The following is a 23,907-nucleotide window of genomic DNA, read 5'->3' as shown; positions in this document are numbered from 1 at the left end:
ACAACTTTAAATCGGCATCGGACATCATGTTTGCCATTGATGCGTAACAATGATCTCCATCTGTCCACTTTATAACTTTTCCAAACCTTTATAATTAAAAAGCCCTAAATGCTGTAACTCTGATCAAACAACTTTTGAGCAAGAGTCGTAGGGCATGTTTTGCTCATAACAAGATGGATTTGTTTTGTTTGTTTGTTTGTTTGTTTATTGTCTAACGCGCACTCAATAATATTCCAGCTATATGACGGCGGTCTGTTACTAATTGAGTCTGGACCAGACCACTGCTATTATAAATATTGTAGCTATAAGGGTGCCACCCCGTTCCCTAAATTCTGAATACAATCTAATTTTTCACTCTAAGTCTCATTTGCTCACCCGGCCCTGAATCCCGAATACTACTTAACACTAATCCCAAAAGCACAGACCGCCTCCGTGGTCCAGTGGTAAAGCGTCCGCCAGGAGCGCAGAAGGTCAGGTGTTCGATCCCCGGCCGCGTCATTCCAAAATACGTTAAAAGATGGTACTTGTTGTTACCCTGTATCATATATCTATACTTTATATTTAAGGACTGATCGGCTCGGAGTCAGTTTACTGTGTCTGAGTTGGGTCTTCATGTTAAACTGCGGCATGGTATCTCGGCACCAGTCCTGACTAGTACAAGTAGCCACACAAACACACACACGTACATGCACGTCGCTATATAAGTGCAATGATTTTGGACGCGGCGTTAAACCTAATTTCATTTAACCCACCCAAAGCACGTGTCAGATTTCACTCTACAAAGAAAAACGTTTCTAGGTCATAAAAGAGTGCGATTACAAGATAAGTTACTGAAAAAATAAAATAAATAAAGGGCACCGTTATTTTGTTTTAAAATGTTGAAGTCTACGTACCAAATGCGATTGTATTCGCGTCCCGCGTACCACACTAAACAAAGCGAATGTGTATCTTTAAGTTGTGTTAATCTTGTCGACAAAATTAGAGGTATATCCCCTCTTGAATCTTTGTTGGATATGGTGTGTGTGTGTGCGTGCGTGCGTGCGTGCGTGTGCGTGCGTGCGTGCGTGCGTGCGTGCGTGCGTGCGTGCGTGCGTGCGTGCGTGTGCGTGTATGCGTGTGTTAGGAACGACCAGTTGGCTCGGAGTAAGTATACTGTGTCTGAGTGGGGTGTTCATGTTAAACTGCGGCATGGTATCTCAGTGAGCTAGCACTATAAATCGGCATCAGTCCGGACTAGTACAAGCAGCCACACACACACACATACACATGCATGCACGTCGCTATATATGTGCAATAATCTTGGGCGCGACGTTAAACCCCATTTCACCTCACTCACACTTGTGAAGGTCATATTCGCTACGGTGATGACCATTGTAACTGTAGCCCTCAAAGTGTTGACGAAACGCTACGTGCTTCCATCAAGGATTATAGCATAAATCGAGGGATTACGGAGATAGACAGAGGCCCAGCTGTTGAAACCCCCACGGGCCATACGTGGGAAAAAGCGTGCTGATCGACCTAGGTCAAGTCAGGAGATAACTGAGTCAGTGGTTGTAGAGTGTTACTTAACCCTAAACATGTCCTCGATGTGCAATGGCACTGCATTGTGGGTGAGTTGTGTGAATGTCGTCATTGGTATGTTGTATGAATTGGATCCTTTTCTGTCTGTACCAACAATCATGATACAGGTTGTTCAATACGAAAATCTTACAGCAGTAACAATATTAAGGGTTTGTGTGTGAAGTGTATTGGGCACATTAGCTCATTTTGGTCATTGGTCTCGTGCTCTAAAGCTGTCGCTACTGCTGTCATGACTACGATCCTACAATCAAAGCGCTTAAATGACAAATTTATGAAAATAATGTAGATATGTCATGACTGAAACAAATATGGACTAATTAAAAATACGGCATGAAATCGTACTATTACACACACCAAAACATCATAACAAAAGTCAAGAAAAAGTTTAAAATATAATTCAATTGCAAAAAAATATTTCCAACCGACTCGTTGCTTAGGGATACAAAGGAAACCGACTCTTAAAACAATGTTTATAATAATCTTTAAACCTGAAACGTTCTGTGGCCTCATAGCACTAAACCATTTGTGTATATGTGCTTAACGTACGTTATTGGGGAAGATTCATGCGCATACTATCTTCTCCAGGACACAAACCTGACCTGGTACAGCACATGGCCTCAGTTCACAGAATGCTTCCAGTCCACGGTGTTGGTGTGGGTGCCATGTGGGTGGCTGTGGCTGACGTCGCCGTTCTATCTCTACTACCTCCTGAACGTCACACCGACCTCACTTTCATCAAGATATAAATTTACAGCTAAACTCGTAAGATGAAAACCTATACTAGGTTATTCACGTTGTATAATTAATGAACTTGGAATGGGAAGTTGCACAGTGGTTCGTGCGTTAGCCTTACATTGTCATGCAGAAGCTGATAGTTATAATTCCCACTTCATTATTTCAAACCAACATTAATAAAGGCATATTAGTCTATATTAAGTGTTCCAAATACCGTCGATCTATCCATTGTAAACATCCTACAAAGGCGTCTCAATGTCGTTGTGCAGAGTTGTCTCCCTTAGCCGCGACAGGATCCGGTGATTCCAAATCCCAGTTTTGCGGTAATTGTGATCCTTGGTTTGCCTCTCCAGCATATAACAACTGCATCACTTTCTCCACGTTATGCTGATAGTAATGTGTGTACTTATGTTGCGCCAGCCTCTATACACCCTTGCATGCTTAAAGGGCTAACATTATTACTCCGGTCAACGGATCAGTTTGCACTCGATTTCCACTCTGTTTGGGGAGTGTACAACCCTTGTCGGGTGCTAGAAGGGTAACAGTCACATTACCATCTCATCGTCTGATGGACAGGTATATTTCGCACAAAGCGACTTGCCGAAAAAGACACCACATGTGCTGTGGTCACATACTAATTCATCCAACCCAGTACCCATTTCACTGCTGCGTGAACGGGGATATATTTTGAACAAAGTCACTTGCCAACCTAAGGAGACACCATATGTAAAGCCCTAGAAACACTCAAGGGTCAAGCTGCAAAACGCGGTTATTCATGATCATCCTACCAGTGTCCGTAACCAACTTTGCTTAATTTCAGTGCAAACTGATTCTCCGCGATGTAATTAACTGAAACATAATTCAAAGTGGAGTTTTGATTGCACATCATTCACTCAGAAAAGGCAATGAAGGAAGCTCATAATTCGCCTTTCAGATAGCATGTTCATTCCTTGTCTTATTGTCGGTGATACGGCTGATCGTTGATGCAGATGGTTACACAAGCGCCAACTTCAGAGCCATATTCGTCGCACCCGCGATCCAGGCAGTCACCTTTGTAAGTCATTTCGTCTACACCATCTGTTGTTACTGACTATATGTCAAATTCAATAAATACTATTTTCAAATTGGACCCGTATTCCAAAAAATGTTTCCTTTCTTTTAGCACATTTAGCCACGAATAGTTAGTTCAGTTCAGTTAAGTATCTTTGACTGGTTTATCATTTCAGCTGTTTGCTATGTTGCTGCTGCTCCTGGAAAGGAAGAAAGGCCTCATCACATCCGGGGTGATGTTCACCTTCTGGCTGCTGCTCGCAGTGGCTGGCATCGTTCCCTTCTACTCCATCATCCTACAAGAGGTATACTGGAAGCATAATAAAATGTCGTTTTATTTATTTCTGATATTAACCCATAATGCAGCTCCCTCTCTGAAGACACGCTGTAGTTGGCCCAGTTCCACAAAGCGATCTTAGCACAATGACTGTCGTAGGTCAATGTTAACGTATGGGGGTTACGATTGTCTGCATTGACAGTGGCAAATCATCAGCCTTAGATCGGGCGATAGTTTATCATCATGGTAGGAGTCATTGAGATCATTCAATTGTGGTATGTGCAATAGATTAAGTTTCTCCTTAGAGTTACATTTTCAACGGTAAACCTTATTTAAACTATAGGTTGACTGTGATCATGGTCATACGACCAATACATTGGATTGTGAAGTAGATATAGCATCAATTAATTAATGAGGTATCATTAAATTTTCCCAAATGATTTTATTTTAAAATTGTGATATCACAATGCTATCAAGTTGGCACATATATAAGAGTTCTATTTCTTTCAGGAATACATGCATCATGCATTTCAAGCAGTGACATTCTACATTTATTATGCCCTGGTTGCACTGGAGCTCTTGCTGGGCTGCTTTGCAGAATCATCCGACAAAAGATCTACAGATAAAACAGTATGGCATTTCTTATTAATATAACCAGATCGATTGATCGAAAAGACAACACACTTGATAAGTCTTGATAAAAAAAACTCTTGAAATTTAATCAAATATCAATCACTGGTTGCTATTCCAAATAATATCTTAACAGTTAAAACATGCACTGAAAAACGTGACAACTCTTTTGTTAAGGACGATGCTCCTACCATCATTGTTTACTACCAGTATATGTGAGTTCTGGCTAAAGATACAACTATTTCTTCCTTATATAATTTCAGTCATCATGTCCTGAATCGCAAGCCTCCTTTCTGTCAAGAATAAGTTTTTGGTGGATGAACAGGTAGCTAGCACAGGCAGTAATTTGAGGTTTGGTTTCAGGTAACGTTTAACATAGCACTATTCCAATCCTAACAGTGGGGATACACTAGACACACCAGATGATTTAGGAATCGAACTCCGGTCTGCCTGACAAGCCAGCATTTAAACCACTAATCTATCCAATGATTTACAAGTGGTGGAATATTGATTTACCGTATTCGTATGTTCATGTTTGTAACTCCATGAAAAGTCCCGAACAAAAGAAAGTGGACACCCATGTTTGATGGTGGCTAAAGATGAAACAAACAAGATGGTTATTCGATGGTGATGTGTTTCATACATGTATCATAAACGACATTACATGCATCATATCAATGATTATAGCACAACAGGTGAAGCTAGTAACATTATGATCACGTTTTTAAGTTTTGGGTCAGACCCAATTTCAAGTGTATGTTTTCTTTTGCCCTGCATATATTTTGATATATTGTGAGTGACATAAGTAGCATACTCTGACATCCTCATGGTAGCACTGCTAGCCGGGCACGGGTGGCCCAGTCGTCTACGGCCTATCGATTCCCTGTGCAGAGTTGCGTCCCTTGGGCACACCAGAAACCTATGATTATGGGTTCGAATCCCGGTTCGCCCCAATTATGTTTCTAGGTTTGTCAGCACCTTACCCGTGCTTGTTGGTTTTCACCGAAGTGGTAAACGTCAGAAACCTGCATCACTTCGGGATTTCCTCCCACATAAAGCCTACACGCCGCGATATAACTAATACTGTTAAAGGCGGCGTTAAACCCAACTCACCCACTCACTCCACTACTACCCATGCACCTTATTGCAGTTTAATACGTAGAGGGCACAGAAAGACTTTAACAGAGGCTGATGTCAACAATCTGCATCCCGATGAATCATCTGCTTACAACGTGTCCCGTTTCTTTGCTCAGTGGGATAAACAGAAAGAAAAGAACAGGGGTAAAAGGTAATAACATATTCACATAAACGATCGATGACAGTTCCTGTCAACACGGGGGGCTCAGGTGGTCCACTCGTCTAAGGCGCCACGATTTGTGCAGAGTTGCGTCCCTTAGGTGCGCCAGAAACCTATGAAGTGGGTTCGAATCCCGGTTCGCTCCGATAACATTACTAGGGTTGTCAGCATCATATCCGTGCTCGTGGATTTCACCGAAGTGGTAAACGTATGATCAGGCATGCATCACTTCGTGCTTTCCTTCCACAATCCAGCTAACGCGTGGTGATATAACTCGAATATTGTGTTAAAAGCGGCGTTTAACCTAAATCACTCAACCACTCACTCGAAGACGTGGCGAATTACGTTTAGTAACAATTTTGAGAGACATAATTAACACAGTAATGCTCCTTTAGGAGTATGGAATCTTCTTTCTCGAGGTAAAGTCTGAAATTAAGGTTGTTGTATGAAATTTTGAAATACTGATGGACCATGTTTGTCAATTCATTTGGTATTTCTCACTGAAACTATCCTCAATTATGCATTACACTGGTTGTTACCGTTTCAGACATAAAGTGCAGAATGAATACATCAATGTATCGTTTTCCAATGGACCAAAAGAATCTCTACCAACTGATGCTTGTGATGAGAAGTCTCCTCTCTTGACCAGCAACACCAAAGTGACACAAGAGAAGACGGTGGTAGCTGCCCCAACAAAAACGATTTCTTTGGTTGTGATATTGTGGAAGGCCTTCTGGTTTGACTTAATACAGTTCCAAGTATGGAAAGTTGTTAGCGAATTGCTAAGATTTGCTAGCCCACTGCTGCTTCGGTAGGCATTGCAATGTCACATCAGATGTGGTTCTTTGTGTTTTCCTGTTATATAATTAGATCCAAAATGTGTTCAAGCACATTATTATTTACAGAAATTTCAATTATTTTATTCCACGAATCCTAAACATAATTACTTTAAAGAAGAATATTTCAGGTTGTTAAGCTGAAACAAAAAACACAATCAATGCTTTTTGCGAGTGTATTCAAATGAGTAGTATACACATAAGGTCATACACAAAGTGGAAGAAGTATATATTCATATGGCGATTTTAGCAATATTCAAGCCTACGGTGGCGGGGTTACACAGCAATGGTCGCCACACATGGTTTTCATCAGGGAAATCATAGCTTTAACCATTTGGCTACTCCCTAACACCTTTGTTCATAACATGTATAGGGACATGTGAAAGCCATAGTGATTAAGTTTTGTAAAAACATGCTCCATATATACTGGTCTGTTTCAGCGAGCTCATCGCCTTTACAACTAACAAGGCAATGCCCATGTGGAAGGGCTATGTGTTGTGTGCACTTTTAAGTCTCTCAACTTTGACCCAAACGGTCTTTGCCCATGCAAACTGGCACCAAGGGAAGAAAGTAGCCGTGCGGATTGCAGGTGCTATTATATCAGCTATCTTTAGAAAGGTATGAAATGATTACAGAAAGAGTTAATCGGTAAAGTATCAACTTAATCAATCAGCAAACGGAAAATAAATACAGACAATTGCCAGAAGGAATGTCTACAAAGCTACACTAATATCATAGATTTTTTCAAATACACGTTTGGAGAGAGGGGGGGGGGGGGGGGGGGGGGGGGGGGGGGGCGGGGGGTATATTACTGGAGAAAAGTCGTTTTTCATCCAGATACCTATGATCGTGGGTTCGAATTCCTGATTCGCCCTGATCATGTGTCAGGGTTTGTCTGCCATGGGTTTCAACAAAGTGGTAATTTACATATCAGTTACACTTTGTTATAACTGAAATACACTTTAAAGTGGCATTAAGAAAAACTTGATCAATTCATTAGACATCAAAATGTAAATCCAGTCCATGATAAATTATTAAATATATTTTATTAAAACGACATGATGATTTCAGACTTTCAGTTATTGTTCATTTCTGTTGTTGTGGTATTATTTTTTCACAAATATTTTACATGTTTAATGAGTGTACTTTGTTTTCCCTAGTCCTTGAGGATGAGCAACAAGGCCAGGAAGGAGTCGACAGTGGGTGAGATTGTGAACCTGATGTCTGTGGATGTGGAACATCTCCGTGGGTTCACAATGGGTCTCTGGGGAATATGGGGAAATCCGATGAAGATAGCCATTGGTCTATATCTGCTGTACCAGTCTCTGGGATCGTCCATGTTTTCTGGTATGGCAGTGCTGTTGTTTTTTATACCAATAAATACATACGTGACGTTCCGACTGAAAAAGCATCAGACTGATCTGATGCGACAGAAGGACAAGAGGATGAAGATGATGAACGAGGTCCTCAATGGAATCAAGGTAGTCAGCTGAGTACACGTAAGAAGTTGCTAATAGCCGTTAGGGTGAAAAACAAATAACTCATAACCTTGTTTATCTGATCAAACCATTTTTGTGTTTGCGTATCATATTCATCATTATTAACTCTGCTTTAAAAAAGGAGTGTGAAAAGATGCAACATTCTGTCGAAATATCAGTGTGCTTTAGTAAATAATTATAATTTATATGCATGTATGTTTCGGATTTCTTTAAAGACTAATCAGTATACTAGAATACTGATCAAAGTAAGTCTCCCATTAACACAGCTAAAACGGCTTCCTTAAATAGCACAAAAAAATCGCCATTTTTTACCATTGGCCTTCATATTAAGAATATCAGCTGATAAAACAGTGCTTCGTTTTCTAGAGGGCCTAACGCCCCAATTCTACCAGGGTATTCCGTTTCATATTGTATCATGTGGTATTATATATTTATAACATATTACTTCGTGTCTGAAACTGTATGACCTAATGAATGAAGCCAGTGAAACTTGCCATGTCACAACTAATATTTAATATGTTTATTCATTTTCTTCTTAATTTCATAACAAACATTTGCAGGTGTGTAATTATTTTGCACATGAAATAACACAGATCGTATACTTTCCGGAAAGTAATCAGGTGTTTTCATAAAATACATTACCTCTTTCTTTTTACTCAGTATGAGCCAAAAATATGTTCATGTAGAATGATGTCATTCACAAGATATAAGCTTATTAACATTTGCGTCAATTGCTTTGTCGAGACATGAAACAGGTTTTCTCATGCAGTTGTTTAATTATTCTCAGACAATTTATCTTCATTTGGCTTTGACAGATTTTAAAACTATATGCGTGGGAGCCGTCATTCCAAGACAAGATCCTTGAGATTCGGAAGAAGGAGATGCATACATTGTGGACGATCTCCTTCCTAAAAAGCATCACAACCTTCACGTGGACTCTCGTTCCCTACCTTGTATGTTCATGAACTACTAGAAGGATGCCAATATAATCAGTTCAGTTTAAAATCCTCACGCTGGTTTTATAACCACACAATGAGTTAACCATGAGTACACAAATGAACTGATTCAGACAACATCCATCTCAAAAATAATAATTTAGTGATCAGCGTCTTCTCTTTTAACAACATATACTTGCACATTTGGTAACTAAAAAGCTGGTGTAGCATCAGATACATTCAAGTACATGTCTAAATGTTTAAAACTGAGCTGAAAACATATTTGTTGGTATATGCATTCAACCATAAGATCGGGATTGTTAAAAGAGTGCCTCAAAATGTGAAAATAACGCATTAGAACAGAGACAAGTTCTACGTAAATTCTTATTTAGATTCATTGAAATAACGACGTATCCCTTATTTGTACATACATTTAGAGATGGGATTTATGATACAACTTTTCCCATGCTGTGGCACACTGTCGATGTTGCAGATATCTCTGGCAATGTTTACGACATACATCTACACATCCGAAGACCACTACCTCAGACCTGAGGTTGTTTTCACCTCCATCTCCCTATTAGGTGTCATTCGACTCGCTGTGGGAAGTCTACAACCACTTTGCTCAAGCTTGGTCCAGGTAGAGGATACTTTCCAGTTTCCATTCTGTTTGTGATATCCATTGTGTAACAAGGTAAATGTGCTATCATGCTTGACCATGTGGAGTGCTACTCTGCTACGCATTGACTTGAGGCTGTCATGTATTTGCTATCCATTATTTTCTCAACAACAACAGGAGTGGTAATTGTAACCTGTATGGTTAGGTAGCCTTGTCACAAAGCAGATATGGGTACAATTCCCAACACGGTACTTTGTGTGCGATCCACTGTTGGTGTCCCCATTATGATTGGGTCAGAATGATAAAACCAAACCCGTGTAGATCCGGGTCAGAAGTGATCTTCAGCAACCCATGCTTGCCGTAAGAGGCGACCAAAGAGATCAGGTGGCCAGATTTGCTGACTTGATTGATGCATGTCGTCCCATCCCACTTGCCAAGATCGATGCTATTGGTGTCAATCACTGGATTCCTTGGTCCAAACTCGATTACTTACAGACTGCCGCCATAATGCTTGAGTATTGTTCAGTTTGGCGAAAAACACTTCTGGATCATTATCTTACAGATTCATGGGACAAACATGGTACCACTTTAAAGGACAATATATACACATTAAGCAATGGCGTTTTAAAAACTGTTTGATATACAACATAGTGTAGGATATAATCAAAACTTGCAAACTGAAATACATTTTCATAAATCCAAATCGGATAAACATGGTCATGAAAACTTATGAACAATTCCGTTTCAGACAATAGTATCAGTAAAGAGAATCAACACATTCCTCAATACTGAAGAGATAGCTGGTGACCATGTCTCTTGGAACTCGACACAATGTGAGTATTGATACGAGACTGCAATGAGTGCAATGAGTACTCTGAAATGCTATCTCTTCTCCGAAGGATTTTGCTATTCACGTAATATGGAAAACTTACTTCATATAATTTCCATCACAATATGACCTGTTTATACCAAATGGAATCTGTTTTGGCATTCAATCGAAACCGATTGGCGCTGACGTTTTGAATTTTCAAACTGTTGATGCATTAACATTTCATCTGATGAAACCGTTCTTATATTTACATGTCCATCCCTATCTAAGGAAAATACACGTAGAATCCCCAGGATTTAAACCATATAAATGACTACATGTATATATGACACGGAACTATGCATGGGAATTTTAACATTTTAGCAGTATCATAGATCTGTCATTACGAATCATATCTGGTTCTCTTTCTCCATTTTTGACAGAAAAAAATAATTAGGTTGCCTCATTTGCAGGTTCTGCATTAAAGATTACAGATGGACGTTTTCAGTGGAATTCAGACCAGGGCTCGAATCTTATAAAGTAATGTTTGTAGGAAATTACACACATCCTCTTCTTTAAATAATATCAAATGTCTACTTAAATCATATAATTTCCATTTACTTGTTTCACCTACAAAGACAATCTGTTTCATATCTACAGTACAATTTTGAATGGATAGGTGATAAAATTATTTTTTCAGCATCAACTTGACTGTTGAAGAGGGTCAACTTGTTGCCATTGTAGGTCAGGTCGGATCTGGTAAATCGTCACTAGTGTCTGCAATCTTGGGGGAGATGGACAAACTTCAAGGTCAAGTCATCTTGAAGGTTACTATTCTTCTTCTATATTTGTAAATCACCCTGTTACTTACCATTTTATCGGATGCGCATCCAATGTCAAACCGTTTGCTCTTCACCTGTTTTCAACTATCTATTTGTGTTGATATTAACGCCAGAGTCCCATAGCATATGTATCACAACAAGCCTGGATCCAGAATGACACCCTGCAGAACAACATCCTGTTCGGGAAGCCCATGGACAGACAGTGGTACAACAAAGTGGTAGAGTGCTGCGCTCTGTCTCCAGATCTGGAGATGTTACCAGCTGGTGATATGACAGAGATTGGAGAGAGAGTGAGTATTAGAACACAGGCGTACAATCAGTTTTGTAAAGTTTGCATGTGTGTCAACAGTCACAGCCAATGTATCAACCATAATGCAACCAATATTTAGAGGAACTGCTATTTATTGCAGGCAGTTCATATCATGCAGGTTCATCATCATTAATGATAGGCTCCATCGAATTATTGTTCCGTGGTAGAGAACGATTGTAAAAACAATCAACATTAAATAATAGGATGTTAGGAAAAGGTGATATTTCTATTTTATATTTTTAGATATTCTATTCAGTTACTTGCTATTTTGAAATGTTTCAAATTTTGGCCGTCTCTTATCAATAAGCCGGAATATGTTATAATATGTTAATTGGTCCAGCTTATATCCAGTTTAGACAAAGTCACATAAAATCCAAATTTGACATCTTTCCACCAATACAGCAAAGTTCTGGCATTGTTTCACGCAAATGCTGGTTGAACACAAATATTCCAGTTTTGATAACGTGCACATACGTTTTCACAACAACAGTTTTAATATATGTTTAATTCAATATTGTTTGCACCAAATTTTTTGTTTGTTTGTACGAAAAGGCCGGAGGCTCACAAGTTCTGAATACAAGTTGATCTTTGTTGAAATCTTTATATTCAAATTCAGGGGCTTATGAGGACAAAAGCAGTATGAGTATCAATCCAGCTACATTGTACATGTATATACGGCATTGTCCTGTGTATTATTTGTGCTTACTATCTTGTCTTCAGGGTATCAACTTGAGTGGAGGACAGAAGCAGAGAGTGTCTCTAGCCAGAGCTGTCTACAACGATGCTGACATCTATCTGCTGGATGATCCACTCAGTGCTGTCGACAGTCATGTGGGGAAGCACATCTTTGACAAAGTCATCAGTAGGACAGGGCTCCTTGCAGGAAAAGTACGAACACATTTACTTCTGGTATTGGATATTGAACAACTACATGATACTTTACATTGAAACTATCATGATATCAGTGACTATGTTGAATTTGCTACATAGGTGCGGGTATTGGCAACCCACGGCATCCACTGGCTACCAAAGGTGGAAGTTTAAGTAAATTACAGTTTCTTTGTTTTACATAGACGCGAATATTGGTCACTCACGGCATCCACTGGCTCCCAGCGATGGACTCTATACTCGTGATGACCAGTGGTCAGATATCAGAGAGTGGAACGTACAGGGATCTTCTGCAACATAACGGTCCGTTTGCCCAGTTCCTCCAGAACTACATCCTCGAGACCATGGAGGGAGATGAAAATGAAGCTGACGGTAAGCTACGATTCGTTTCATGTTATTTAATGAGGTGGTATGACATAACACAACAATTAATACTTTCGGAAGTGTATATAATTCCATCAAATATGACATTATTCAGTGACTGAGCTGAAGAAACAACTGCTTCAAAGTCTGGAAGTGATGACATCGGGTGAGGAAGCGGGGCAGGAGGTCCAGGAGAGTGCAGCACTCATGTAAGTTTCATTTAAGAAGGATTCGCAAAATTTGAAGAAACAGATGTTGAAATATTGAGTCCATTGCGTTCCTACATACTAGAGTTGATGAAGCACTTCCATATCGCAGTCTGTAAGTTAGATATGTCCCTCGTGTGCAAATGGTGGGTTTGGCTTATTTTCATGTGTCAGATTCACACACATCATATTGTTCTATGTATTGACATTTAAAAACAAATTTGAAATAAGTTACGCCACCTTTATTCGTTGTTGTAAAATGACCACAGGAGTAGGCCATTCAATCTGACTGGTTGATAATTGATAACTTTGTATTTTACAATGTTGATAAAGATTATGTGTTTTCATTTGTGAATGCTTTTGAATATTGGATACCCGTAGATTTCATTTGGAACCGGGTGCATAAGCAGCTGGTGGTTCCAAATACTGACATTTATGGAAACACATAATGTTTATGTACTAATTATTAATTATTAATAGGTGACATAAATTATTTAATGACGTGTTGTAGCACATCCCTGATCCAGAGTGCAGACATGACCCAACCCATCCCAGACCAGAAGGAAGTAGTTAGTGTGGATCGGTTAAATGAGAAGAGTAAACTGATAGAAGATGAGATTGTGGAGAAAGGAAAGGTTTGTAATGGTCATATATCGTAGTGATCCTCCACGTTTATATATTCTGTTCAAGGACAGGTGATGTTTTGGCCTACTAGGCAGCCTATCGCTGAGCAGAGTTGCGTCCCTTTTGCGTCACGGGATACATAGATGGTATGGTCGAATCACACATTCGCCCTGAGTATGATACTTAGTGTTACAACACTATACCTTGGATTTAAGTAAAGTTTAAAAATGTTTATTATTTGGCCTTTCAAAATACTTTTAGGTATCATTGGGTGATACAAATGAACTTCGTGCAAAGCGCCGTCTAATCCAACTCTATAAGTCATATTCCAATGTCAAGTTTCGACGTCTTTGATGGAGTGCATGTTGCTCCATTTCCAGTTTTGTAAAAGGGAAAATAAATGAACGTATCCTGCCTCACAGCTGGCAGCCGTCACACACACACACACACACACACACACACACACACACACACACACACACACACACACACACACACACAAGGCAAATCAATGGTTAACCCCCCCAAAAGGAAAACGTGGAAGGAAAATGCATCAGACATGCTGAATGAATTATAAGAATCCATCTGAAAGCAAAGTCGAGTGTTTGATTCCGACTATACCATGGACATGTGTTTATGAATCGCTATCAAATAGTATTCAATTATTCACATGAAATAACACAGGAACACGTGGAATAGGCAATTGCATCAGACATAATTTCCTCCACATGTCTACCATGAAACATTTTGAAAGCTTTACTGAGGCCTTCAATGTTGTAACCCCGATCAAACAACTGTACCTCAAAAGTTGTGAAATATCGACGGGAAAGGCTGATGCTGCTTGAATATTGCTGGACAGAAAGGGAACGTTTTCATACCTCTTGTCATTCAGTCTTGTAGACAGTGTTTTGTCACTCTGAATCTTCAGGCAGAGAACTAAATATGAAACAGATGAAGCGGTTTCGCTGGTCTCTTTTATTATCAATAATTGAACGATATCACATCATAAATATTCCTGACGCTTAAATTCAACTTCTTGGCCCAAATCCCTCGCATTAATTTTGCCTATGAGAGCAGATAGTCATCACACACTGACCTATGTAACCCACTCAAGGAGACTTTCAACATGCTCATCTTCTCGGTTGACTCCACAGAATACATAATGGCCCCATGATTTTAAAGCTGTGATTCCAATTGCTAGCAGGGTATTGTTGCATCAACAACAGAGAAATTATCTGCGATTCTATGCCCACAAGGTTGTGCATATTTTTATTGACTCTGTCTGAAATTATATGAAACAGATGACGTGCTTTCACTGGTGTTAATTACTTCACGTGGGTGAAATTAGTGGAAGGGAATTGGCGTTTTGACCATTATTGACTATTTGACCATTATCAGATTATGGACGTACATGAACAAGTTTGAATTAAACTTCTTGGTCAAATTCTATTTTTTTAATTTTTGCCAGTCAGAGCAAAAAGGTAGATTCATACGCATGTAGAAACCGATCCAGACCAAAAAAAAACAAAGACAGGAACACAAATGGTGCCACATATACAGTGTAGCTTATCAATGAGGAAGTCCAAACATTCATATTTTGTCTTCTCAGTAAATTTAAGATGACATTTACATTTCATTATGGATAAATTTGAAAATGGAGATGAAACTATGCCCCATGAATGAAGGAATTAAGCTTTACAAATTTGAAAAATATATTGTTTTGACGTCATTGCACTTGGTTCTTTTCGGAGATTGCCAAACTTCAAGAAACCTGTTTGTCAGTGGGAAAGGGTACAAACGTTGTGATCTCAATTGGTTGTAGGCTGTTATTGTCAACAATAGAGAAGTCACCAGTGATTATATGTCCACCAGCCTGGAATCTTGGCAGCCACAAGAAGTTGAACTTAGTTCATGAGCTGCGATATGTGTCCGCGATCTGAAACATGATTGAACAATTTGGTTGAAATGGTATTCTTACTGTCAGTGAAATATTTTCTCCTGTGATGAAAACTTTTCAATACACTGCCCAGCTTCATTTTCTCGTTTCAGGTTGCAATCAATGTCTTTTTGGCATACGGAAGGGCTGTAGGTCTGTGGTCCGTGGCATTCGCTCTGGTCATGTATGCATTATTTCAAGCAACATCAGTAATATCAAACACATGGCTCAGCAGATGGACTGATGACGACCTCCTCAACAATGTGACATTTCTTCCTTCCAACTGTTCAGAGCGAATGACGAGGAACATCTACTATTTGGGAATCTATGGTGCCTTGGGTCTAGCTCAAAGTAAGTATTTCAGGTATAGCCAAGCCTCTCGGCAAAATGTAGGTGTAAAGGGACTCTGGTCGTAAATGCTTTGCCATTTGTATGGATGACAACTTCAAGATGTACTCCGTTGGGATGGGCAGATACCTTCGTTGAACTCAAGAACTTTGTATGGTGCCAACAGACAAGGTACGTAAGATTTGAAGAATATGCAGATGAGTATATTTGTTTGAAACATATTACATATGCTTGATGGACCCGTGAAGATTCCGGGGTAGAATAGGTCTTCATCAACTCATGCTTGCTTAAAAGGCGACTATGCTTGTCGTAAGAGGCGACTAACGGGATCGGGTGGTCAGGCTCGCTGACTTGGTTGATGTATGTCATTGTATCCCAATTGCGTGGATCGATGCTCATGATGTCATTCACTGGATTGTCTGGTCCAGACTCGATTATTTACAGACCACCGTTATATAGTTGGAATATTGCTGAGTGCGGCGTTAAACAACAACCAAACAAACATATGCTTGATAGGTCCAAGAACGTGAAATGGTCAGATGTTCACATCTAAACCTGTCTAATATTGTACTATGCAAGGATCTGACTGGATCATTTATGTTTTAGCTGGAACCATCATCATATTTTCCTTTGTGTGGAATATCAGGACAGTGAAGGCTTCTGGAATACTGCATTTCCGAATGTTGACAAGCGTTATGAGGGCACCAATGTGCTTCTTTGACACCACACCCACCGGAAGAATTGTCAACAGATTCTCTCAGGACATTGACTCAATTGACACCATGATGCCTACTCTAGCACAGCAAGCCATCAGCACCATGTTCCAAGTCCTCAGTAGCATCATTGTCATCTCATACACAACGCCCATCTTCCTCGCCGTTGTCTTTCCTTTGGTCATTCTTTACCACTTTGTACAGGTGAACGTTCATTCTCTTCGAATACACAGGTTTGAGATTATGTAATGTGAGGATAACAGACACTTAGTTTTTGAAAATAAAACATGTGTTAACGAAGCATGACATAGCCATGCCTTATAATCCTGGACAAGAACATTATATCACGATACCTTATTATACTACAGCAAATTGACTCGTTAGTTTAAACAATACGTGTACTTTCAGGGATACTACGTCACCACCTCACGGCAGCTAAAACGATTAGAGTCGAAAGCTCGCTCCCCGATATACAGCCATTTTGGGGAGACAATATCCGGAGCCAGCGTTATCAGATCGTTCCAAGCTCAGTCGAGGTTCATCAAAGAATCAGAAGACCGGGTAGACACAAACCAGAGGTTCTCCTTTTACGCATTTTGTGCTCTCAGGTAAATGTCAATTTTCCTTCACGTTGACACTCGAACTGGATCAAACATTCATTATACATTGCTTCATATCACCCAGACTTACCAGTGGAGATTCTGTGTTTTTGACTGTTTGTACTGGTGTCTAAAGATGCATCTATGGCACTTCGATTCTGTTTTTGTTATGTTACAGTGCATGTGAATGGGTCCTGTTCTATGCCATTGCGCGTGTGTCTGCGAATATGTATGTGGCTGACTCTGTATAAAATGTCTGTATCAAATCCTGGTATTACGTTTTTTTCTGTTCAGATGGCAGGGTGTCCGCCTTGAGATTATCGGAAACATCATCGTTCTAGCTGCCTCCTTGTTTGCTGTGATCTCCCGAGACACACTGTCAGGAGGGCTTGTTGGCTTGTCGGTTTCATATGCTATTGAGGTATGTCGTTCGTCTTGAATAATGCTGATTTTGACACAACCTAAACATCTTGGGTATTTGCAATTTATGAGTGACCTGTCTTTGACATTGAACCTATTATGACCTTAATCTACACATTGAAGATTCATTCTAGGCCATCCATGTCACTGGAAACGTGAGAACGTGACGTGTTTTGACGATAAAGGTCAAAGGCTGTATTAAGTTTATGAAAGGAGGAGTCGTTTTTGAAACTCACATCTGTCGTTGGGAAGTATATAAGGGAGTAAATATTGTGTTTGGTCTTCGAAATCAATGTATACATGACTTTCAGATAACGGCCAACTTAAACTGGTTGGTTCAACTGATATCTGAAGTTCAGACACAGGTTGTGTCTGTGGAGAGGGTCAAACAGTATACAGAAATTACATCGGAGGTGAGGAGAAAAGTACACTTTTAACTGGTTAAATTAGACAATCCAATATTTCGAAATCAAGTCGGAGGTAAATACAAAGATATGCTTGGGTTCAATACCAAAAGCCTAAATTAACATATGGATACATTAGATTAAACCACATGGAGGTAATTTTAGGATTTGTTTTCGAATGACCTGGAACCAAACCTTGCAGTGGTGCTTGATAATAACAAAAATGGAAAATAAACGTAATATGGTTATAGACTATATTCATTTTGGGGTAAGGGAGGAACAAAAACTTGATTTGAAATTAAATCATGTACTCAAATACACTGACGTTTTCTCAAAAAAAATAATTTTGGAATGTCATGAAGATTAGACCGTCAAAATAAATGGTATGGATATTTTAGCCAGCATGGGACATACCCGAGAGACGTCCAAATCACGACTGGCCAGACTCAGGGATGGTGAAGTTCCTCGACTACTCAACACGGTACAGAGAAGGCCTTGATCTTGTTCTCAAGGGAATCACATGTACTATTCATCCCAGGGAAAAGGTAATATAGGGACATTAATTAATATCATCAAATGGGAAACAATATACACATATTATACAGTTCACGCTTGCTCCACAAATTGTGGTTTTGATATGTGTGTGGAACAGGAACGGTGATCAGCATTGATGAACACATGCGTAGACAAAAGGTTTTAGGCACTCTTTAAACTTGGTTTTTAGGTGGGCATCGTTGGCAGGACGGGAGCGGGAAAGTCCTCTCTGACTCTGTCCCTGTTCCGGTTGATAGAGGCTGCAGGAGGGGAGATCAACATAGATGGCGTTGACGTCAGTTCACTCGGGCTGCATGATCTCAGGAGCAAACTCACCATCCTGCCTCAGGTAAGCGTTTCCTTGTCATCAATATTGGCGTCATACGTGTGGACATTTCATATGATAGAGTTTATTATAATAACCAGTTTGAACTCTTGAACGATTAATAATAAGAAATGCTTTGAAATGCTCTTGCAGGATCCTGTATTGTTTGCCGGAAGTCTGCGAGGTAATGTTGACCCCTTCAACCAGTATTCAGACAATCAGATCTGGCGGGCACTAGAACAGGCTCATCTCAAGACGTTTGTGGAGACGCTACCTGACGGACTGGAACATGAGTGTAGCGAAGGAGGAGGAAATATAAGGTACAGTATTTCTGCTTCATAATTAGGCTTCTGTTGGCAGAATATATAACCGATGCTTGTAATAAACACATTCTTATGTTATGGTGTCTTGTGCATGTCGTGAGTTTATGAGGGGAGATGAAGCTGATTGTGTCACAATGCTTGACACAGACACGGATACTCACGTGATCTAAACTTGATTATTGCTGTATTCGACGTGAAGCAACACAGACCGTTGAAGACTTCTACAATACCTGCACAATGCATTGAAAAACAAACACATGCAATTACTCTTGACATTGTCAATATTCTATTAGCAAGGACCCGAGGACCCGACCCCTGAGGTAGCCTGAGCGGACTGAGGGTCCTTGTTTACACATATTGACATCGCAAAGAGTAATCATTCGTTTTGTTATACAGAAACAATTATAGTAACAATTATACAAACATTTATTTTGTAGTATTGGTCAGCGGCAATTGATGTGCCTGGCCAGAGCTGTTCTGAAGAAGACCAGGATCCTGGTACTTGACGAGGCTACGTCAGCCGTTGACATGGAAACAGATGACCTGATCCAGCAGACAATCAGGTCAGAGTTCAAGGACTGCACCGTGCTGACAATCGCCCACAGATTGAACACGGTCATGGATTACGACAGGTATCTTTTCCATGAGCCTGCTTGTTTTTGTCTCCGTTTCAGAATTTCGCAATGTAATATTAAAAATGATCAGATAATAATAATAATAATAATAATAATAATAATAATAATAATAATAATAATAATCTATTATATTATTGAATTTTCTGTCCCTTTTGATACTGATGTGATTGGCAAGATTCTGGAAAAACATGGCAAATATGCAGAACCTGCTTTCGAGAGACTTTAAGCTACTTGCATGTTCACGCAAAACACATACTGAACATTTAAAGTTACTACTAGCAATTTGCACTTGATAAAATTAATGTTTCGCGTCTGCGATGACATGCATCAATCAAGTCAGCGATCCTGACAATCCGGTCTCGTTAGTTCCCTCTTACGACATAGTACGTAGCCTCTTACGGCCATTATGGTTTGCTAAAGACCTTTGCTATCGCGGATCTTCAAGGATGCCTCTGAAGTAACGAGATAGTCTTTTCCCTGTCATTATCATTACCTACTCTGTCACATCCATCTTCTTCCTCATTATAAGCCATTATAAGCTATTATCATAACTAATCTCCATAAGAAGTAACAATATCTGACATATTATTTTGTTTCAAGAGCACAACAAAAAGATGTCAAATTATCATTCTTAAACTTTCAAAAAAACCGCAAGGACATTTCCAACGTTTCCATCACTTCATTTCACAATAAGCGGTCACGAAGTTCAATATTATATGACACATAAAAATATTCGAAAATTGCTCCAAACATAACATTATTGAGTCCCAGATATCCTTGCACATAGTCCACAGTTTCCCCATGAACAGGAACACCAAGGTTACACCATTGCTGAATATAGATCCATGCTTGCAGGCAGGACCCCACATTCTCCACGTGAGCGCTGAATCGCTGTGAAATTTCATCAAAGCTAAATACTGGCCGGCTCTTGCCGACAGTGTTCTCACAGAATTAGGTCAAGCTGATGATTAATGTTTATTCACTGAACAAGAACATAAATCATCTTTAATGCACGGTAGTCACAGTTCAGTCCAAGAAAATCCCATTATCGAACATCTTCTCGGGGCAAAATAGTTAACTGACTTTAAAAGTCCAGTTTCCACCGAACTAGGCTGGAATTCCTGGGCTCGATCGTAGCGCCACCAGTGGCTATTACAAATTATGTCCTTTCTATGCCTCACCTATCACTTACATTTGTTTCAAACAAAACGGTGGCGCCCAGTCAAGACGATCTGATCGATAATCAAGATCAATATTGTGATAAAACGAGTCTTACATCGCGAAGTGCTTCAAAACACGTGAGCACCTTGATTAAAAACATGAAAAGATTTAGAAAATATCTGTTGACAACGGGTTAGCGGTGCACATGCTTTGCAAATCCTGCAGTCGACCGAAATCTGCATGACACTCTACGAACCGGATTTCGATTTCGGTGCACGATTATGATTGGAGTATGCATAGACTCCATAATACCAGCCTAGTTCGGCAAGGGTGGGAACTGGACTTTTAAAGTCAGTTAACTCACTTGCCTCGGGAAGATGATTATCGAATATCCGAAATAAACTGAACACAAAGTTTCAGCGAAGTGTTTCTCTATTACGACAGTCGCAGCCAGTGAGCCATTTCCATCCAAGATAACAGAGCCGTTGCGTTCATACAGAAGCTATATTCCTGTATCATAAAGCTCCAAGAAACACGACTGCTTCCGTGGTCTAGTAGATAGAGCGTCCGCGATGTGAGCGGAAGGTCAGGAGTTCGATTCCCGGCCGCGTGATACCAAAATATGAAACTTGTTGTTACCCTGCCTGACACTCAGCATTAAGGGGCTAAAACAACTGGTATACAGTGTCTGAGTGGTGTATTCATGTTAAACTGCGGCATGGTATCTCGATTGGTGGTCTAGTTATACAGTAACTATAAAATCGGCATTTTCCGGACTAATACAAGCAGTCACGCATACACACACACGTGCATGCATGTCGCTATATTTAGGTGTTCTTGAACGCGTCGTTAAACCCCGTTTCATCTCACCTCATCCCATGGAACAATTTCACAGACCTTGCACCATGAACCAACATCGCACCATGATGCCATGTGCATGGCTACCAATACAAACTAACCCTTTCAAGGAAGATAACTCTTCCCCAGGAACGATTCATGCCACTAAATACAAAGTGCACGGTTGTAGTAACACCCCGACCAATGGACCAGTGTGCACTCGATTTCCATTCTCAGCTTCCTAGGGAGTATATAGCCCACGCTGTCATGGCAAGCTCTAGAAGGGTAAAAGTCATCTCATCTTATATTACCCGGCACCAATTTTACTCCTGGTGAACAGAGGCATATATCGAACAGAGTCACTTTCATTTTCCTAACGAGACGCTATTTGAGCTTCAGGGACATCATCATCGCATCGTTACCCTTTTTTACTGCTGGGTGAACAGAGGCATATTTCGAACGAAGTTACTTGTCAAGGGAGACACCACATATAGCATGTGTTTAAGTTTGGGGCAGGACCCAGGACCTGGAAATTCTCAGGATTATCGAGCCAACAGTTTCACATGATCTTCCAACTTCGTCAGTCAAACTAGAAACGAGCAATACGATTCACCACACAATAACTCATTCATCGATAACTAGCCAAAATCAACTGATAACCAAATGACTAATCCTCACTTACATACATTAATAAATTGTAAACAACAAGAACGGATCAAAAGGCAAGCACGCTTTTCGGCTTAACCACCTCCATCTTTCAGGATCCTGGTCCTTGACAACGGTTGCGTGTGTGAGTTTGACACTCCCTCCTCCCTGCTGCAACAGCCTGACAGCATCTTCTACAACATGGCCAATGCTGCAGGGTTGGCCTCCTAGTACAAAACCATTGGGCTTTATACACTGTATGTTGATTAAACTTAACATGCATCTTTCAGGATCCTGGTCCTGGACAACGGTTGCGTATGTGAGTTTGACACCCCCTCCTCCCTGCTGCAACAGCCTGACAGCATCTTCTACAGCATGGCCAAAGCTGCGGGGATGACCTCATAGTCCGAATAGCTGAGATGCATGTATTGTATAATGATTATTTCCACTACGAAATAAACAGAATAATAACACTGTGTGTACGTTGTACATGTACATTGAAAAAGTGCTTGATTGACTAGTGTTCATCACAAATGCTTCTCCTGTTCCTACCTATAATATTATTAATAAGAACAGACCTGTGATGATCCCTGGTAGAATAGGTTTTCAGCAACCCATTCTTGCAGTAAATGGCGAATGTGCTTGTCGTAAGAGGCGACTAACGGGATCGGGTGGTCAGACTCGCTGACTTGTTTAATGCATGTCATCGTATCCCAAGTTCGTGGATCGATGCTGATATCAATCACTGGTTTGTCTGTTTCAGATTTTTTTATTCAAAGACCACCATCATGTTGCTGAGTTCGGCATGCTACAAACAAACAGGCAGATAATTAATAAGAACAAAAACAACACATCTTGGTTTAGATTTTGAGTTTTACCAATTTTAATATGTAAATATAAATAACAAACATTGCGAATCTCCATCGTGATTGTTGATGCGCACAGTCATCGGGTCGGATCTTTTCACGACAACGGTTGGCAACCCTCGTTTAGATTTTCATGATTGTGAAGGTGAGACGAGGTGAAATTGGGTTTAACGTCGCGTCCAAGATTATTGCACTTATATAGCGACGTGCATGCACTAGTCCGGACTGGTGCCGATGTATGGTGCTAGCCCACTGAGATACCATGCCGCAGTTTAACATGAATACCCCACTCAGACACATTATGACTCCGAGCCGACCAGTCCTTGTTTTAGTCCCTTAATGCAGAGCGCCAGACAGGGTAACATCAAGTACCATCTTTTAACGTCTTTTGGTATGACGCGGCCGGGGATTGAACCCCGGACCTTCCGCTCTCCGGGCGGACGCTGTACCACTAGACCACGGAGGCGGCCTTCATTGTGAAGACGAGTGCAGGGTTGTCTCCAACGGTGTCCTCTGCAAACTTATCTGCAGTTGCCTGGCCTGAAGTTTGATCAGGGCTGCTTTCTAATAAATAACCTTTTAACAATTGGAAAGCACTCATTTAGATGTTACTGCACAAATTTTCCTGCCAAAGCTTCACGAGCATACTAACATGTAAACA

The 23,907-nt window shown here is 40.3% G+C and overlaps 1 protein-coding gene across 1 annotated transcript; it reads left to right on the top strand.

Annotated features, from left to right (window-relative positions):
* The first annotated feature begins 1,577 nt into the window (after positions 1-1,577).
* LOC139474473 (multidrug resistance-associated protein 1-like) lies at positions 1,578-22,785 on the top strand. Its single transcript, XM_071257510.1, has 30 exons — positions 1,578-1,610; positions 2,167-2,343; positions 3,251-3,370; positions 3,543-3,671; positions 4,154-4,273; positions 4,537-4,598; positions 5,424-5,561; positions 6,118-6,381; positions 6,847-7,024; positions 7,567-7,887; positions 8,721-8,858; positions 9,334-9,480; positions 10,208-10,292; positions 10,741-10,807; positions 10,968-11,094; positions 11,223-11,399; positions 12,140-12,307; positions 12,493-12,679; positions 12,786-12,879; positions 13,388-13,511; positions 15,550-15,787; positions 16,391-16,701; positions 16,906-17,105; positions 17,391-17,517; positions 17,828-17,929; positions 18,319-18,465; positions 18,645-18,803; positions 18,933-19,099; positions 19,540-19,734; positions 22,671-22,785. Exons 1-30 carry the CDS (start codon positions 1,578-1,580, stop codon positions 22,783-22,785), a joined length of 4,617 nt encoding a protein of 1,538 aa, XP_071113611.1.
* Positions 22,786-23,907: the final 1,122 nt, after the last annotated feature.

The sequence above is a fragment of the Haliotis cracherodii genome, unplaced genomic scaffold, assembly GCF_022045235.1.
Source record: "Haliotis cracherodii isolate W230 unplaced genomic scaffold, xgHalCrac1.p SCAF_3, whole genome shotgun sequence".
Lineage (NCBI taxonomy): Eukaryota > Metazoa > Mollusca > Gastropoda > Lepetellida > Haliotidae > Haliotis > Haliotis cracherodii.
The sequence above is the reverse complement of the archived record's forward strand: the minus strand, read 5'-3'. Positions and strand labels throughout refer to the sequence as shown.

Bases quoted from the DNA above. Each gene is read 5' to 3' on its own strand.
- LOC139474473 (XM_071257510.1), top strand. From the start codon at position 1,578: ATGTCCTCGATGTGCAATGGCACTGCATTGTGG. The intron at 9,481-10,207 runs GTAGAGGATACT...ATTCCGTTTCAG, and splicing joins TTTGCTCAAGCTTGGTCCAG to ACAATAGTATCAGTAAAGAG. The intron at 11,400-12,139 runs GTGAGTATTAGA...TCTTGTCTTCAG, and splicing joins TGACAGAGATTGGAGAGAGA to GGTATCAACTTGAGTGGAGG.